The sequence below is a fragment of the Choloepus didactylus genome, chromosome 17 (genome assembly GCF_015220235.1).
Source record: "Choloepus didactylus isolate mChoDid1 chromosome 17, mChoDid1.pri, whole genome shotgun sequence".
NCBI classification, from domain to species: domain Eukaryota; kingdom Metazoa; phylum Chordata; class Mammalia; order Pilosa; family Megalonychidae; genus Choloepus; species Choloepus didactylus.
Window position 1 is genome coordinate 28,487,052 of NC_051323.1, and position 20,284 is coordinate 28,507,335.

Genomic DNA, 20,284 nt, shown 5'->3' on the forward strand with positions numbered 1-20,284 from the left:
TTTTTTTACACTAATGTTGAGATGACCTCAATATGTTTGTTACTGATTTTCATGTGGAATTCATTTTATTCAGCTTTAAGAAGGAGGATGGGTCAGGTTAACTCTTCTAACTTCGCAAAATGACATATTCTGTTGTTTTCATATAGTTGCTTCCTTCTGAGCTTTCCAGGTTCTATTTCTCCATCCCACGTTTATCTGGACTTTCTCTTTCTTTTATCTCCGTTGTCCTCTCCTCCTTAATTTTAATCCCACTCTGGGTACTTTTTCCTCAGTGTTGGGCCTTGTCTTGGAAGGGAGCCCTGACTGCTCCAGCTCTTTCAGAACTTCTTACTGTGGGGGCCCTTGCATCCTCCCACTGTAGGGGTGGGCAAGCGCCTCTCTGTTCCAACTGCCATTCTCAGATTGACTGTCCATGCTTTCCAGTGAACTGCTAGCTATTTAGGAATTCTCCTTTTCTTAGGCGTCTCAAAGTGCCAGTTGCTTCTCACTGTTTTCTTCTGCGCAGATGCAGGTATTGTGACTGTTGGTGGTTTGTCCTCACCTTCTTGTATTTTGAGGTTCATAGAGAAACTTGTCTACTTCTATTATAAATGCCATCCATGGATTTTTTTGGTTTTGTTATTTATTTAATCTGTTGGTTTTATGTGTGGATTTAGAGAGCTTAAAAAAAACTATGGTGCCATCACTGCCACCTTTCCAAAATCCAAGAATGCTATGTTATAACAAATATCTTTTGTTTGAATCATGTTTTTAAATATATTGTGTTTACTCTTACGTTGTTCTGTGGATTAGAGTATTTTATTAATATAAATATGTAAATTGATAACTTTCACTTCCCCAGAAGTATGGATAAGGAAATGTTTATACTTCCTAATAGATATGGCTATCCTTCTAAACTTTTCTTTTTATGTTTGCAAGGCATTTATATCTTTGACCTGTATAAAATGTCATATTTCTCTGAAAGCTATGAAAAGTAAGAGAAAATATATCTATTTGAAAACACTTCTTACTGTATTGTTTTTAGTTGATATATGGGGGCAATCCCATCCACTTCTTATAGGAAAATAAATTAAGCCACTATGGAGAGAAATTTGGCTAATATGACTGATGCTGTGAGTCCCCTACTTTATCTAAGAAAAACTGGCCCATGTGCATGAAGAGACACATACAGTGGTGTCTGTCAATAGCAGCATTGTTTGTAATAGCACAAGTTTTGGAAAAAACTTAACACGAGAATGAAAACATATTTTGTGGTCAGTTCAGAGGGTGAAATGCTATACAGCAGTTGAAATGAAGGAAATAGTGCCTACATGATTAAATCCCCCAAAAAACGTAAGTTGAGAAAGAAGTTACAGTATGATACAGTATAATAATAGCATTCATATTAAATTAAAAAACATTCAAAATAATGCTATGGATTGTTCAGGAGTCTTGACTGATGTAATAATAATATGCATGGGAATAATAAATATCAAATTCAGAATAATGTTACCTTTAGAGAGGAAGGGAAGGAAATGTGATCTGGCAGCCTTCAATCCTATCTGTGATATTTTCTTTTTTAAAAAATCATTGAGGGAGGAGGAGCTAAGATGGAGGCATAGAAAGGAGTGGAAGCTAGTTAGTCCCCTTGGAACAATTCACAAACAACAGAAAAATTAGTAAATAACCTGGAATAACTGCGGGGAGACAAACGTGGCTGTCCACTCATCATATACCAACCTGAATTGGGAGGAATGTCCAAGATCGCAGCATAAAATCTGTAAGTAAAAACTGCAGATCTGAGCGGAGAGCCCCTCCCTCATGGAAGCCTCCCGGTGCTAGAGAGCAGCACTCTCTGAACAAGCGAATATACCTCAGCCCAGCTCCAACTGGGAATTTAATGTTAACTGCTCAATACAGACAGCGAATCCTCAACAAGCAGACAGAGGCTTTTGGTGATGACTGACCTTGGGAGAGTCAGGAGAGGTATCTGTCTCAGGACAGGGAGCCCAAAGGATCGGGTACTGTCTCTGGCTAACAGGTGAATCTGGGGGCTTTCTGTCCCTTTCTCTCTCTCTTAACCTGGGCAGCTCAGTGGAGAAAGCTTCAGCCGTTTTCAGCTCTCGGTGCTTTGCAGTGGAGAAAGCCTCAGCCATTTTAAACTTGCAGCACTCTGACCCAGACAAGGGTGGAGATAGCAGAGTCAGAGAAACAAAGAATCTATTTATATGCAAATGACATCTCTGTAGGGGGCATAGCTTCCCAAGAGGAAAGAGGAGGGGCCCAGCTCTACTACCTGCCTTACCTTCAGAACCAGACCCTAGAGCCTGGGGGAGCAGAGCCACGGGCCACACCTCCTTATACCAGCTGGAGTGACAAGCGCCACCTGCTGGGCAGAAAAGCACAGGGTTTGTCAATCCTTTAAGGCACACCATCAGGGAAACCAGATACTGAGTATTTCTTCATTCTGTGACCTGAGCTTGTTCTTGTCTGGGAAAACCTGATTGGGGTGGCCTAGGAGGTCAGATGCCTAGACAACAGAAAACTACAACCTACACTAAGAAAAACAAGGTTATGGCCCAGTCAAGGGAACAAACTTACACTTCAACTGAGATACAGGAATTTAAACAACTAATGGTAAAATCAATTCAAAAAGTTTAGAGAAGATATGGCAAAAAAGATAAAGGCTATAAAGAAAACATTGGGCATACATAAGGCAGAAATCGAAAGTTCAAAAAAACAACTGGCAGAATCTGTGGAAATGAAGGCACAACACAAGAGATGAAAGACACAATGGAATCATACAACAGCACAGCTCAAGAGGCAGAAGAAAACATTCAGGAACTGGAGAACAAAACACCTGAAAGCCTACGCACAAAAGAACAGATAGAGAAAAGAATGGAAAAGTATGAGCAACGTTTACGGGAACTTGACGAAACGAAATACAAGAATGTACCTATCATTGGTGTCCCAGAAGGAGAAGAGAAGGGAAAAGGGGCAGAAGCAATAATAGAGGAAATAATCAATGAAAATTTCCCATCTCTTATGAAAGACATAAAATTATAGATCCAAGAAGCACAGCATACTCCAAACAGAATAGATCTGAATAGGCCTATGCCAAGACACTTAATAGTCAGATCATCAAACATCAAAGACAAAGAATCCTGAAAGCAGCAAGAGAAAAGCAATCCATCGCATACAAAGGAAGCTTAATAAAGACTATGTGTGGATGTCTCAGCAAAAACTGTGGAGACAAGAAGGAAGTGGTGTGATGTATTTAAGATACTGAAAGAGAAAACTCACCAACCGAGAATCCTTTATCCAGCAAAACTGTCCTTCAAATATGAGGGGAGAGTTCAAAATATTCTCTGACAGACAATGAGAGACTTTGTGAACAAGACACCTGCCCTACAGGAAATACAAAAGGGAGCCCTACAGACTGATAGGAGAAGACAAGAGTGAAAGATTTGGAACACAATTTTGGGTAATGGTAGCACAGCAATGTAAGTACACTGAACAAATATAACTATGAATACAGTTGAAAGAGGAAGGTTAGGAGCATGTGGGACACCAGATAAAAAGAGGAAAGATAAAGACTGGGACTGTATAACTCAGTGAAACCTAGAGTGTTCAACAATTATGATAAAATGCACAAATATATGTTTTTTCACAAGGGAGAACAAACGAATGTCAACCTTGCAAGGTGTTAAAAATAGGGAGGCATTGGGGGAAAAATACAATCAATGTAAACTAGAGACTATAATTAACAGAATCATTGTATTATGCTTCCTTTAATATAACAAAGGCAAGATACCAAGGTAAATGCAGATAAGAGGGGGGCATAGGGGAGGTGTGTGAGACACTTGGCATTGGTGGTGTTGTCTAACTCTTTATTCTACTTTGATTTAAGATTATCTTTCCTTTTGCTGCTTCCTAGCTGTCATGTTTTGTTTTGTTTTGTTTTGTTTTTCTCTTTCTTTTGCCTCTTTACCTTCTTTAACTCTTCCTCCTGCTTTGTGGAAGAAATGTAGGTGTCCTTATATAGATAGTGGTAAGGGTGGTGAACACATATATATGTGACTATACAGGGAACCATCGGTTGTTTACCGATGTATGGTATGTCAACAAAACCATCTTAAAAAAAGAATGGATTGATGACGAAACCTTGAGAGCAATATACTGAGTGAAATAAGCCAGACACATAAGGACAAATACTGCAGGGTCTCACTGATAGGAACTAATTATAACATGTAAACTTGTAGACATGAAATATAAGTTACCAAGATATAGAACGAGGCTAAAGAATGGGGAGCAGTTGCTTAGTATGAGCAGAATGTCCAACTAGGATGAACTTAAATGTATGGAAATGAACAGAGGTGACGGTAGCACATTGTGAGAATAACTAACCGTGCTGAATGGTGCATGAATGTGGTGGAAAGGGGAAGCTCAGAGACATGTATGTCACCAGAAGGAAAGTTGGAGGTCAAAAGATGGGAATGTATAAAACTGAATCCTGTGGTGGGTGATGTCTGTGATTAACTGTACAAATATTAGAAATCTCTTTGATGAACCAGAACAAATGTATGACACTACAACTAGAAGTTAATAATAAAGGGGCATATAGGGAGAAAATATATACCTATTGCAAACTATATACTACAGTTAGTAGTATTTTAACATTCTTTTATCAAGAGTGACAAATGTACTATACTGATACTACGAGTCAACAATGGAGGGGGGTTGGTTAGGGATATAGGAGGATCTGAGTTTCCTTTTCTTTTCTTTTCTTTCTTTCTTTCTTTCTTTCTTTCTTTCTTTCTTTCTTCCTTCCTTCCTTCCTTCTTCCTTCCTTCTTCCTTCCTTCTTCCTTCCTTCCTTCCTTCTTTCTTTCTTTTCTCTTCTTTGTCTTTATTTCTTGTCTGGAGTAATGAAAATGTTCTAAAAATTGAACAAAAATTAATTGTGGTGATGGATGTACAGCTGTATGAGGGTACTGGGGGCAACTGATTGTACACTTTGGATCTTTGGATGATTGTATGGTATGTGAACAATCTCAATAAGATTTGAAAAAACAAAAAAAATCATTGAAGCAAAAAGTTATTTCATAAAGCTGACTTATGCATTTATCATAATTTCTCTACTTTGATATGTTTTAAATGTCTCATAATAAAGAAAAGTAAAAATAAAACATACCTTTTATTTCCTTTTCCTAATTTCCACAAGTGAGAGGAAAAATACAGTTTTCAGAATAAATTCTCCTAGTCATAAGAAAAGAACTTTTGGTTGTCGCATAATCCTTTAAGTAACTAAGGTAACTAAGACCAGGCTAAATAATTTTTTTTCTTGATTTACATATTGACTCATTGTGTGATGATAGCTACCCAGCTGGCTAGCCAAGACATCAAACCCAAGAATATTTTAAGTAGAATCTTGAGCCTGTCTCCAACTTACTGTCATTTCTTTTCTTTTTGTCCTCTTTTAGTTTTAAAATATCTTCCAGAGAAGGTTATCAATCATATTGACTACTTATGTCTTTCTCTACACTCTGTTCCTCCTTTGATGACTTTTGGATTAGTTCTATTTTTTTCAAAATTGGATTTTTAATAAAAATAAAATCATCTCAGTGATGCATCCCAACTAGTTTCAACCTTAAAGGTGACTGATTTAAACTTGATTGAAACATTCACCTTAGTAATGATACTACTAACTTGTTTATCCTTAAAATTGTGGAAGTCTATGTCCTTTAGGACTCCCCTTTTTCTTTTCTGCACTTTCAAGTTTGAAAATTTTAAATCCTTACCGTTTCTTTTTTTTTTAACCACCCTATTTCCTTTAAAAAAAAACCAAAACCCCTACGTGGGACCCAACTCCCAGGGTTGTAAATCTCCCTGGCAACGCAGAGTATGACTCCCGGGGATGAATGTGGACCCGGCATCATGGGACTGAGAGTATCTTCTTGACCAAAAGGGGGATGCAAAATGAGATGAAATAGTTTCAGTGGCTGAGAGATTCCAGATGGAGTCGAGAGGTGACTCTGGTGGACATTCTTATGCACTATATAGATAACACCTCTTAGGCTTTAATGTATTGGAATAGCTAGAAGTAAATACCTGAAACTACCAAACTCCAACCCAGCAGTCTGGACTCCTGAAGACAATTATATAATAATGTAGATTACAAGGGGTGACAGTGTGATTGTGAAGACCTTGTGGATCACACCCCCTTTATCTAGTGTACGGATGAGTGGAGGAATGGGGATAAAAACTAAAGGACAAATGGGGTGGGATGGGGGGATGATTTGGGTGTTTTTTTTCACTTTTATTTTTCATTCTTGTTCTGGTTCTTTCTGATGTAAGGAAAATATTCAGAGATAGACTGTGGTGATGAACGCATAACTATGTTATCATACTGTGGACAGTGGATTGTATATCATGGATGATTGTATGGTGTGTGAATGTATTTCAATAAAACTGAATTTAATTAAAAAAAAAACAAAAAACCAAAGCATTGGGCCATGGTCTTCCACTCTTGTCTGGCAGAACTGTCTCCCTTCTATGGCCACTTCCAACATTGCATGTCCTATGGTTTAGCTAACACACTGCTCATGTTTCTATACTTTTCTTTTGTTACCTCCCTATTCTCCTTGGAATTAATCAGATATTTTCCTTCAGATTTTCAGACTTAGAGCAGGTCATCCCGCATTATAAATGTCTTTTCCACATTATAAGTGTCTTTTTTTAAAATCTCTTATTTAGATCTATACTGTTCTTCCCCTTTTTGTTGTTTGCCTATTCACTATGCCTTTAAAGAACTTTTTACTCTGCTCTTTATCTTATCACGGGTATTCCCACTTAAATTGTAATGAGCAATTCCCGAAATCTGTAACTTATAGTTTAAGAATTTTTAAAGTTACTAGATTACTGAATTTACCAGTTCTAGAGAGTAACTGAAGACAGGATTGAGTTCCAGAACTCAACAAGAGAAGGGAATTCTCGATCATGAAATTTGCAACCATGAGCATGCTTCACAGAAGGTGAGAGTAGATTTCAAATTAATCTTGATAGATTACATTTTTTACCAGCCCAGACCCATTCTTTTTGAAGTCTTTCTCCTTTGTGCTTTTCTTGAGGGCATTGTCAGTTAGCATTTCTCCCTTTACCACACACCATATTTTTTGTTCCTTTATCTTAGCATCGTATCTTGGGCATGATCATTTCCCGACTTATACTTCAGTTGAACTTCATTTGGGAAGGAAAAACTAACCACAGAAATGTAAGATTAGAGGTGTCTTAGTATGTATAAGTTTGGATTTTTAAAAGCCTGTATTTTTTTCTTGGAGCTTTGCTATAACAACATAATTGGATTTGATGTTTTCAACATCTTTGTAAGTAATGCTTTAACAACATCTTATAGCTAGAAATTGTATTTACACATTTTTCTTTCATATAGTTCTTCAATCATTAGAGTATATAGACTTTAAAAGGCTGTTGAAATTTCAGGTGTCACACTACATTTTCATTATCTTGGTCCATCACCTTAGTATTTTCCTATAAGAATTGAATGAATTTTCTTCTACAATTCATTGCCATATTCTATATGAACCCATTTTTATTAATATTTATCTATTTCTTTGTATTTTTTAATACAAAATTATTTCAGAATTCTAATTGAAATCGCAGTCCACTTTTCCTTTCGGTGAAAAAAAAATTAATATCACGTTTAGGTAACATCCAAATATCATTTCATTATTCTTGATTGACTTAAATCATTGCCCTAAGGGTCTTTGCCATGTCAATCAAATTACTTGTAAGTATTTCTCCTGGGCAGATTTACTGTCACTACATACTTATTCTTGCTCCTTGTTTATTTTGTTATAGAACATGATACCTGTATATATATATATATATATATATATATATATATATATATATATATATATACAGTATATATATTTATTATTTTCATAGACTAAAATGTTTATTTTATTCTAATCACAATGGTTAACTTTAAAAATCACATAATGAAGTATGAAGTAAATAAATTTAAAGCCGTGCACTTAAGTATGAAATTTGTATCTTATTTAAAATGTACTCAATTAATAGTATTTATGAAGCCAAGCCGATATACCAAGCACAGTGCTAAATATCCTAAGTAAATGAAATCAGTCTATTAATGTCCAAGTCACATTATATTGTATTTTAAATTGCTTTCCACATTTACAGTCTATGTCTAAGTATCAGCCATGAATTCTAAATAACCAAATTTGGATTTTATTGAGTATCAATCTCTTTCATCATTTATCTAATCAATGTTAGGTTTGTCACAAAGGAAAGATGCAATGCCCTGTACACTTCCTTTTGTTATCTGGTGTCCTTGCCAAAGAATCCACGGCTTTTCTCTTCAGGAACAATAGCCACTGTTTGAGGGCTCTCTGTCCCTTACATATTAGGTACATTATTTTAAATTCTTCCAGCAACTCTGTAACATAGTGAATAAGTCCCCATTTTACAGATGTTGAAACTTTCCCAAGATCACAGAGCTCTCTCTTGCCAAGGATTCAGACCCTGTTGTGTGCTGCTGCTACTGCACAAGGTTGTTGTGGCTGTTTTACCTGGTCAGGCACAACTTGCAATTAAATTTTGAACCCAACTATATGGAATATTGTCTTAAACAACGGTGTTATTTTGAATGTTAATGTTATATTTTAAGAATCCTGTATATTTGACCCTATTTGTTCCTTTTTTTTTTTTTTTTTTTTTTTGAAGTACCTTCAAACATACAGGACAATTACAAATATAATGTAACCCCATACAGAGAACTCCAACATATCCCCAAACCCCCAGACCCCCAGATACCCAGAGCGACCAGTTTTTTAATGCAATTTTATTGAGATACAGTCACATGCCATACAGTCATCTAAAGTGTATAATCAGTTGTTCACAGTATCATGATGCAGTTGTGAATTCATCACATAATCAACTTTTGAACATTTTCATTACTCTAAAAAAAAAAAAGAATAAAAATTAAAGTAAAAAAGAGCACCTAAAACATCCCATACCACTCCTCACCCCATTGTTCATTTACTTTTTTTTAAAGACAGTTTTATGGAGATACATTCACACACCCTACAGTCATCTACAGTGTACAATCAGTTTTGTTCACTGCAACATCATACAGTTGTGTGTTCACCACCAGAATCAATTTTTGAATCTCTTCCTTACTCCAAAAAAGATTAAAATAAAAGTAAAAAAGAACACCCAAAACATTCCATTCCCTCCATCTCACCCTGTTCTTCATCTAATTTTTGTCCCCATTTTTCCACTCATCTGTCCACACACTGGATAAAGGGAGTGTGAGCCACAAGGTTTTCACAATCACACAGTCACGCTGTGTAAGCTACGTAGTTATACAATTGTCTTCAAGAATCAAGGTCACTGGGTTGCAGTTCGACATCTTCAGTTATTTCCCTCTATCCATTCCAAAATAGTGAAAAGGGATATCTATATAGTGCTTAAGAGTACCCTCCAAAGTGACCTCTCAACTCCATTTGAAATCACTCAGCAACTGAAACCTTATTTTGTTTCACCTCTCTTTCCCCTTTTGGTCAAGAACATTTTCTCAATCCCATGATGTTGGGTCCAGGCTCATCCCCGGGAGTCATATCCTGCATTACCATGGAGATTTACACCCCTGGGAGTCATGTCCCACGTAGGGGGGAGGGCAGTGAGTTCACCTGCCGAGTGAGCTTAGAGAGAGAGAGAGGGACCACATCTGAGCAACAAAGAGGCTCTCTGGGGGAGACTCTTAGGCACAATTTTAAGTATGCTTAGCCTCTCCTTTGTAGCAACAAACCTCAAAAGGAAAGCCCCCAGATCGAAGGCTTGGCCCACCAAATTGGCAGTCCTCAATGTTTGCGAGAATATCAGCAATAACCTAGGTGGGAAGTCCAATATTTCTCCCCAGTTCCTCATGGGGTCATATACTTTTACTCTCTGCCCAAATCACTTTGGAAAGTACTGGGATTTCACCCCAGCCTGTACAAATCCACCAAATCCCACCCCATTCAAAGCTCCGTGCACCTATGGTGTTCAATCAAACTGACTGTACAAGTTAAATTATCAAGTGTGCCACAGAAAATGTAGATCCTGCAGCAAATAAACATCATCTCCCTTGGTCTTGCACAAAAGTTGTAGTTTTAGAACCCGCTCAGTATTGTCCTTTACCCTTTGGCCTGATTTGCCTTAGTTCTAACCAGATCTGTTTCATTCATATCTCTGAAGTCTGAACTCTTTTTCAGCTCTTTCAGCAGTTGCCATATGAGATAATACTGACATTCATAGCTACCAAGCTCTAGCACCGATTCTCAGGTATCACACAGATGCCCAAAGTTCCACAGACCGATCAAGTTATACACAAAGAGGTCAGCATTTCAGAATTTAAGGATAACCATTACAACTCAGGAATAAATGTGACTGTTGTAAGAGCTTACAATCTAGGGACCTTTACATCAAGCCTCCCCCTGAAAACCTGTGCTCTAAGATTCAGTTCTCAGAGTTTGCATATTATAGTTAGTCCATATTAGATGAGGAGATACAGTGTTTGGTTTGTCTTTTCATTTCTGGCATACTTCACTCAAAATGCTGTACTCAAAATTTATTCACCCAGTTGCATGACTCACAACCTCATTCCTTCTTGCAGTTGCTCAATTCTCTATTGTATGCATACACCACAGTTCACCATTCTGTTCATTACCTCCATCCACTGCAAAGCACGAATACGGCCACCGTAAACACCAATGTGCAAATGTCCATTCCAGTCCCTGCTCTCAGGTCTTCCAAGTATATACCCAATAATGAGGTTGCAGGACTCCATGGCACCCACCTACTTAGCTTCTTGTAGAACCACCACACTGTCCTCCGGATAGGCTGCACCATTCTACTTCTTCACCAACAGTGAATATGTACATCCCTCTCTCCAAGTTCTCTCCAGCACATGTATCCCTCTATTTTTTCCCTGCAATTTTATAGGGATATATTCACATACATACAATCATCCACAGTGTACAATCATTTACAATATCATCATATAGCTGTGCATGCATCATCACAATCAGCACTTACACATATTCATTACTCAAAAAAAGAATTAAAATAATAGTAAAAAAGATAAAATAAAAGTAAAATAAAATACAGCAATAGGCTATCACTTTAGCTTTCACTAAGTTATACAGTCCCAGTCTTTATCTTCTATCCTTCCTTCTGGTGTCCTACATGCCCCTAACCTCTTTCAACCGTACTCACAGTCATCTTTGTTCAGTGTGCTTACATTATTATGCTGCCATCACTCAATACTGTGCTCCACATCTTTCTCTCCTGTCTTTTCGTATCTGTCTGTAGTGTTCCCTTTACTATTTCCTGTAGAGCAGGTATCTTGTCCACAAACTCTCTCAGTGTCTGTTTGTCTGAGAATACTTTAAACTCTCTCATTGTTGAAGGACAGTTTTGCCAGACATAAAATTCTTGGTTGGCAGTTGTTCTTTCAGTATCTTAAATATATCATACCACTGCCTTCTCACCTCCATGGTTTCTACTAAGAAATCCGCATATAGTCTTACCGAGCTTCCCTTGTATGTGATGGATCGCTTTTCTCTTGCTGCTTTCAGAATTCTCTCTTTGTCTTTGACATTTGATAATCTGATTATTAAGTGTCTTGGAGTAGGTCTATTTGGATCTATTCTGTGTGGGGTACGCTGTGCTTCTTGGATCTGTAATTTTATGTCTTTTGTAAGAGATGGGAAATTTGCAGTGATTATTTCCTCTATTATTGTTTCTGCCCCTTTTTCCTTCTCTTCATCTGGGACATCCATAACATGTATGTTTGTGTGCTTCACATTGTCATTCAGTTCCCTAAGATGCTGCTCATGTTTTTCCATTCTTTAATCTATCTGTTCTTTCGTGTGTAAGATTTCAGATGTCCTGTCTTCCAGCTCATGAATCTTTTCTTCTGCCTCTTCAAATCTGCTGTTGCATGTCTCCATTGTGTTTTTCATCTCTTCTGTTGTGCCCTTCATTCCCATAAGTTCTGCCAATTGTTTTTTCAAACTTTAGAGTTCTTCCTTATGTTCACCTAATGTTTTCTTTATATCATTCATCTCTCTTGCCATGTCTTCACTTAACTCATTGATTTCATTTTTGGATTGATTTAGATTTGTTTGATTAATAATTAGTTGTTTCAATTCCTGTTTCTCAGTTGAAGTGCAAGTTGTTCCTTTGACTGGGCCATATCTTCATTTTTCCTAATGTGATTTGTAATTTTTTGTTGTAGGCATCTGGTTTCTTCGATTACCCCAATCAGATTTTCCCAGACCAGACGGGCCCAGGTCTCAGGAAGAAAGTGTAATCAGTATCAATTTTCCTGAGGAGCAGATTGTCAGACTTTCCTGTGATGCCTCTCTACTCTGTGTTTTTCCTATCCTGTCCAGCAGGTGGCGCTTGTTTGCCCACGGCTCCCCACTGGTGTAAAGAGGTGTGGTTCCTTTAATTCTCAGTGGACCCTGTCCTGGCCAGTGGCCACAGGTGTCAGAAGCCAAGCTTAAATTGTTTCTGTTTTTTTTTCCCCCAGGCTCTGGGATCTGAATTCTCTGAGACAGGGCAGCCACTTGAGCTTTATTTTTATCTGGCTCATTTTAGAGATTGTGCTAGTTTGGATGTATTATGTCCCGCAAAACGCCATGTTCTTTAATGCAATCTTGTAGGGGAAGACATATTAGTGTTGATTAGGTTGGAATCTCTGGATTAAGTTGTTTTCATGGAGATGTGACCCATCCAACTGTGGGTAATACCTTCGATTAGATTATTTCCATGGTGGTGTGGCCCCACCCATTCAGCGTGGGTCTAGATTTAATCATTGGAGTCTTATATAAGAGCTCAGACAGAAGGAGCTTGCTGCTGCAGCTTACAGAGACATTTTGAGGATGGCCATTGAAAGCTGACACTGACATTTTGGAGAATGCTATTTTGAAATGCAACCTGGGAGCAAGCAGACACCAGCCAGGTTCCTTCCCAGCTAACAGAGGTTTTCTGGATGCCATTAGCCATCTTTCATTGAAGGTACCCTATTGTTGATGCCTTACCTAGGACACTTTTATGGCTGTAGAACTGTAACTTTGTAACCAAATTAACCCCCTTTATAAAAGCCAATCCATTTCTGGTGTTCTGCATAATGGCAGCATTAGCAAACCAGAACAGAGATGTTTTCGCATTTATATTTACAAAGCATGCTGTTTTTTTTCAGTACAGCTCAATCAATCCAAGAATGAAGCATCCTTAAAAATAGCTTATTACAAACCCCCTCTTCCAAACTTCCTTGGTCATATAAAGCAAAGTTGCCTCTATTATTCACCATTTACCAAATATAGCTCAGCATACAAGTCTCTTTTTCTCACCCCAAGGTTAGCAGGCCTCATTGTCATTTGCATAATTGTCTCTTCAGCCCTTTCTCACTCTTCTCCCCTCTGTAGGGATCCCTTCACCATACTATAGTTTCCATTGCCCTGCAATTCTTCTCATTCCCTCTCTCCAATCACACAGAGGAATTATGGTAACATTCATGTAAACATACCTGTACTTGTAAAGCAGTGTGCCCTGCAGAGACCTTGGAATTTAGAGTCAGACAGATCTTTGTTCAAATGCAGCTCTATCACTTTTTATCTTTAGGACCAAAGGCAACTTCTTTCATCTCTCTGATTCTCATCTTCCTGATCTCTAGGATGTAGATCATAATACCTATCTTTGGCGTATTGAAAAGATTAAATAAGACAATGTATTAAAAGTGCATGGCACAGTACCCTATTTATTTGCTGCTGCTGTTCCTTTTCTTTCTCTTCTTCCTCCTTGTTATTATTATTAGTGGAGCTATATCTTTATTGAAACACTTTAGTATGCATACTCAAGTGTTATTTAATCTTTAAACTTTTATGACACTTTAATTATGCCTTTGCAAGACATTTTTCTCCCTTAAGTGAATTTTAGCCATTGATAATCAGGTGGACATTTAGTTGGGAAGTACCTAGTGATCCCCTGACCTTGGCTAGCATTTTAGAGTTATCTGGGATTGGCAGTGGGGGAGAGGGTGAAATGCCAGGCTGGGGGCGGGGTATGGGCAGTCCATAGTCTTACTCCCTTCTCTTCTCCTTTCTCTGGTTGAAACTACTGAGCCTATTGGAGATAGCCACACAATTTTTGGAAACAAGGAAGCCTGAAACCCTTCTCCCTGGTCCTTGAGCTTAACTTGTCATAGGCCAAGACTACCACCTTAATGGGCTTCTCTTTTCAGGCCTTCCCTGTGAGAGAATATAGGCCCTATTCAACATCACCTGGCCCCTCATTTATCTACCCTAAGTGTTCCTTTGTAAAACTTTAAGCTTTCTGGCAATATGGTATTTTAGCCCGCATTATAGTGTTTTTTTCAATTCATAGTTTTAAAAATGTTATTATTACACACCTAACATCAGCATAACTTTGGGCTAGCTGCTGGACAGAATCCAAAAAAGTGTAAAATGCATGAGACAGTTTCTCTTTTAAGCTTAACATTGAAAAGTCAGAAGCAAATAGGAGGCAGAATGTTAGAGGCATTACTGAGTTGGAGTTGGGGAGAAGGTATGCAGGTGGGATGAAAGGGAGGGAAAGATACCACCCAGCTGAAAGCAATCCAGAAAGCTAGGCTAGCATTTGAACTAGTTCTTCAAAGGTGAGTATGGTTGATAAGAGAAAATGTGGCTCTGTGCATGGATTTCAGGCCAAGGACAGGAATAAAGTTTTAGAGCTGGGAAATGAAAATGCAGGGCAAGTTTTAGTTTGAATTCAGAGTAAAGTACATTAAGAGATACTATAGGAGATAATGCTAGAATTTGTAAGTCAGATCATGTCCCTCCTTTGCTCAAAACTTGCTTATGGCTTCTCATCTCACTTAGAGAAAAAATCCAAGTCTGTATCATGGCTGACAAGATATTACACACTCTTCTCCCCACCCTTCCTCATTTCCTGCCACTATCTTCCTTGCTCCCCTTTCTCTATACACATTGATTTTGTGTTGTTCCTTGATCATGCTGGGTGAGTTCTTACCTCATCAGGGAGCCTTCTCCCAGGTTTGCATGGCTCACTTCTCACTTCTTTCAGGGCACCTTCATCAGAGAGGTCTTTCCTGATCTATCCATATCATATACTCCCTAACTCCTGCCACTTCCCATTCCCCTTACCTTGCTTTGCTCTTCTTCATAGTACTTATCCCTGATGTAATATATTAATTGCCTTGTTTTCTGCCACTAGAGTATATGTTCCATAAGGGAGAAGATTTACTCACCAAATCCCCAGCACCCATAGCAGTGCCTGTCACAGAGCACCCAAATATTTGTTAGACAAAAAGGAAAAACCAGAGCAGAAAGGAGGGTGTGAGGGAGGGAAAGGTTTGGATATGGGTCCTACAGGGTCTTGTATTCCAGACAGGGGCATAAACATTTAATTCATAGTCAGTGGGTAGCCACTGAGGGACTTAAACAGGAGAGGCACAGTGTTAACTATTTAGTTTAGAAAGGTAGTTTGGCATGATGTGTAGGATGGATTTTTAAAAAAAAATCATTATCACCATAACTTTCTTTCCCCAACCCAGCCTTCTTGAACACAGCCATATGTGCTTTTTTGTTAATAACTTTTTATTTTGAAATGGCATGACTGACAAGAAGTTGCTAAAGTAGTACAGTGAATTCTCTTTGTGTACCCTTTCCCTAACTTCCCCCAATGATAATATCTTATATAACCATAGTACATTGTCAGATCCAGGAAAATGACCTTGGTATGATACTTATAACTCAGGTATAGACCTTATATGGACTTTTTTTTTTGGTGTGTATAGTTCTATGAAATTTTATCACATGCATAGATTTGTGCCTTTTAATGTTTCTACATCTGATTTTGAAGTTTCTGACAAAATAAGTGCTAGAAAATATGTTTAATACCACTCCTCTGGTTTTGGCCTCCGTGTATTAACATATGATAAAGTGAATAGCCTGTTGTTTTATTTTTTTATTCTTCTGCATTTTGTTTCTTACAGGAAAGGCACTTTTTCTTTTCTACATTAAAGATGATTTTTAAATTTTATCTCACCAGTATCGAGAAACCATATCATTTACCAGGTCCTGATTTTAAAACCAGTACATTACATTATTATTTCTCTCTGTTGGTCATTTGTCTACTTAACAATCCTCCATATCCTTTCTGATAATAAAATATTTCTGCAAGACTGTTAACAAGGTTCTAATTTTTTTCCTTTGCTACCCATCCCTACTAATTAGACATATATTTCTGGTAAGTAATTTACCAATAATTTCAGAGTGGGGAATGGTGGTGGGTGGGAAAGAGTTTATTTACATGGTTTAAAATACTTCATTGATCCTTTTTAAAAAGCTAACTTTTAAAGATATTCTGTTGACCATATTATTTCCCTAAAAGCTCACTTTATTAGTTTTTATTGTGAGGCTTATTTGTCTTTTTTTGAAGTCTCTTGCAGAATTTCCAAAATCAAGTGTTAAAGTTTAAATCATCTAGTTTAATTTCTCCACCTGTGCTATATGTGCTATACATGTATATATGTGCTATATGTGCTATTTATATTTATATATTGCTTATGTTAAGGTGGTAATTGATGGTCTTCAGTAGGATACTGGACTAACATGTAGGTCTATGTGTGACAGCTGCAGAAAAACCAAAGTCTATCTGAATATACTTAATATATTTCTTATAGGTTTTGAGTTCTATCCGTACAGAATGGGATCCACTGGATGTTTGCTTTGGCACAAAACAGCCTTATCAAGTGTTCACAGTGGAGCGCTCCACCAGTGTAGACAGAGAGCACATGGCTGACAGCTGCATTTATGAATGTGTTCGGAACAAAATCCAGTGTGTGTCAGTCACCAGAATACCACTGAGATCAAAGGCCATCAGCTGCTGCAGGAATGTTACTGAAGACAAACTGATTCTGGGCTGTGAAGATTCTTCGGTAATTCTTTATGAAACTCACCATAGAGTGACTTTCTTAGCTCAGGCTGAACTTTTGCCTTCATTAATAAGCTGCCATCCAAATGGTGCCATTCTGCTCGTTGGCAGCAACCAAGGGGAGCTGCAAATTTTTGATATGGCTCTGTCCCCTATTAACATCCAACTCTTGGCTGAAGACCGCTCACCCAGAGAGTCTCTGCAGTTCAGTAAATCCTTCAGTGTTTCCAGCAGTCTTGTTCAAATGCAGTGGATAGCTCCTCAGCTTGTTTCTCAGAAGCCTGAAAGTGGGGACATTTATGATCTCCTGTTCCTTAGATTTGACAGAGGACCTTTGGGTGTGCTTTTATTTAAATTAGGTAAGTGAAGGAAGTTGGTAAGTACCTTATAATTAAGGCAATAAAACTGTTCTTAGAATGCAAATCTTCTATTTGCCTTCCATAAATATGCTTATTTTTCAAACATTTTTTATACTTTCCTCAAGAAAGTTCTGTGGATGATTTTCTAAATTAGTTATTGAGGAATCTGGAAATTGCATGAGTTAGTCCATTGTCTTGATTAAAAAATCTCAAACTTTCAAATTGGATACTCTCCAAAATAAACTGTCCTACCAAAATAATTCCTTCAGAAATAAGAATGTGAATATTTAAAAAGTTCTTGCTATTATGTCTTATTATCTAATTCTATGTTGTAGGAATTTTTATATAAAAATTATTTTAGATTATAGGTGTCCGTTGCTACCCAGATTGAAATTGTGTAAAACAAATGTTTTAAGAGAAGAGAAAGCAAAAGTTTAGTTAGAATTTGTGGAACATATTTATATAATTTTTTGCTGTTTTTAAATGGATTTCAATATCTATGAAAATATATCATTGTAGCCCAATTCAACCAGAAAATATTAAAATGAAATTTTATTATTTTGATTCATTTGCCTTTTATCATCTTACATTTTGCATTATCAGCTAAATTCTGAAAGATATGATATACTTTAGGTAGTTTGGTATTATTGAACATTCTTGAGAGAACCTCATTTAGGTTAAAAAAAAAAAAACAGATTTTAATTAATGCACTTTTTAGCTACTTGCAAACATAGAAGAGTAAATACATTTTAAAATGCCTTACAGAATTTGGCTCTGTGGTACAGAGTTTAAGTTTTTTACAAAATTGTACTGTTTGTTAAATAGCTGCCAACTTACTTTTTAAAAAAATGGATCTACTTGTCTCTGAAGTTGAGTATAAATGTAGTGGAAATTATTTGATTAGCCTGAAAGATATATTGACTATAATGTGAAGACTATGTTGTTGCCACATAATAAAAATGCAACTGAATCTATTCAAAATGTCAATATTGTCCAAGAAAAAAAAAATGTTTGGGATCTCATTTATTATCAGAGAACCAGTTCTACTTTGCCCAACTACGTGTTTAACAGTTTTATGTATCCATACACAACACTAATTAAAGTGGATGTTTGATGTTTGCATGTCTGTTAAAACACACCCACACACCCATACACACACACACATATCCTCTAAATTACCCAGTTACCTGTCAAACAGAAGGCTGACTGCCCACATATACCTAGCTTTTCTTCAGTCTTCCCTTGAGGGCCTACTCACAACAGCTTTGCAAAAAGCACAGTTTTCTCTTCCTATCTCTAGCACATTTGCCTTCTTATTGAAGTAAACAGGCTCTCAGTGTAGGGATTTAGAGGGCTTCCTGCTAATTGCCAGCTTGTAAACTTAATTGGACTGTCTCCCTGGGCACTGTTCCTAAATCAATTAGGCAATGAGTTGGCTGTCACCTCTTTTTTCCAAGAAGGTCTCTTGGAAGAGAATTATCCAATAGAAGTCAAGTATTTAAATGAAAAGGTAATAACTTTTGCAACTGACATTTATCATTAAAATTTTATTTTCAATGTGACTCTTACATTTTATGGGATAGGAAAATTTACAGACTGACGGCCTCTTTCGAAGATCCAAATATGGAGATTCCAAGGATCTTTTTTTTCCCTATTTGTTTTTCATTTTCAATATATTATAAGATTAATGTTTATTTCAAATTATTCATTTTTCCTGGGAAGAGTAGATTCCATGAACTGTAGAACTTTTTTTTTTTTTTTAAAGAAAACTCTTTTTAAAGGACAGATTTTCTTAGGATCTGCTACTAAATACATCCAAAAATTTAATATACTTCTTGAATTAAAACATCTCTGATTCTGGGCATCCATGTGGAATTTTCATGTGTAATTCAAGTTGCTGCATATATAAACAGGTGGTTGATTGCATAGTTTCCCCACTGGAAAACATTTATGAGATTTTTTTTTCAGATGCTTGTTATGTGAGTCTTTGGAAAATTTTACTTGAAAGGTGTACTTTACAATTTAGGAAGCTGAGATAGATCATAGTTTAATATAAAATGCAGTCATAAATAAATGTGGGAGTCATAAATAAATGTCTGGTGCCGACATGCTAAGATTTTTGGAGTTTGTCAGTGTCATATTGAAGGAAAATTCTGTACAAGACCAAGAGCTTCCATTCTTAATCCTGACCAATGGTTGCAGAAATGCATGATCACAGGGGCACTGAAGGCCATTGCCATTGTTACTGTAAGAATGATGCAAAGAATATGTCTTCCTCAGGAGGGAGCTAGAAGTGTCATCCTCCCACAGTGAAGCCAAGAGGTGCTGTTTTATATAAAGCAATATGTGTTCAGAATTTCTTTACCTAACAGTCATTGTCCCGTATTTCTGCGTAAGTAAAACAGATTAATTTGAAAAAGAGGAGGCCCTAATTGTGTTGAGATATCACAGGTCTTCCATTCCCATCGCTACGTTTTCCAACATTAACTGCTGTCTGCTCTCTTTAAACTGACATGATCAGCTCCCTGCTTTCTCAACAGAGGATTTCATCTTTAAAGTTCATCTACTCCTCACCACTCTGTCAAACAACCAATCAATCGAACAATGAACAGCTTATCTGCATGTACATGGATTTTCCCTTTCAGTTCAGTGGGAAAGGCTTCCTTCTCTTGTCTAAGGCTAGTTTCATCACCTGAGCTCTGGATCCCACAGTGTTCCCTTCTACACCTTTACTGTGCACCCCATCCTGCCCTCTAGGAACCATTCTACATCAGCAGATAGACAGACCCAAACCACTGTTACTCCTGCAGCCTTTTCTGATTCCCCTCCCCACAATTCTACCAGAAGTTCCCCACCATACCTTCATAGAGCCTTTGTAACCTCTAGCAAGGCACTTTC

At 37.3% G+C, this 20,284-nt stretch overlaps 1 protein-coding gene across 6 annotated transcripts in view; it reads left to right on the top strand.

The window, feature by feature from the left end:
- LOC119512040 (WD repeat containing planar cell polarity effector) overlaps positions 1 to 20,284 on the top strand; it is a 521,497-nt gene that overhangs the window by 239,954 nt on the left and 261,259 nt on the right. For all 6 annotated transcript variants that reach the window (XR_005212317.1, XR_005212316.1, XM_037806597.1 and 3 more), the window contains one exon: positions 16,777 to 17,386. Coding sequence is in view for 4 of the 6 variants with exons in the window: in XM_037806597.1 (XP_037662525.1) it covers positions 16,777 to 17,386 (610 nt within the window). In the remaining 2 variants the exon portion in view is untranslated. The remainder of the gene's footprint in view (positions 1 to 16,776; positions 17,387 to 20,284) is intronic.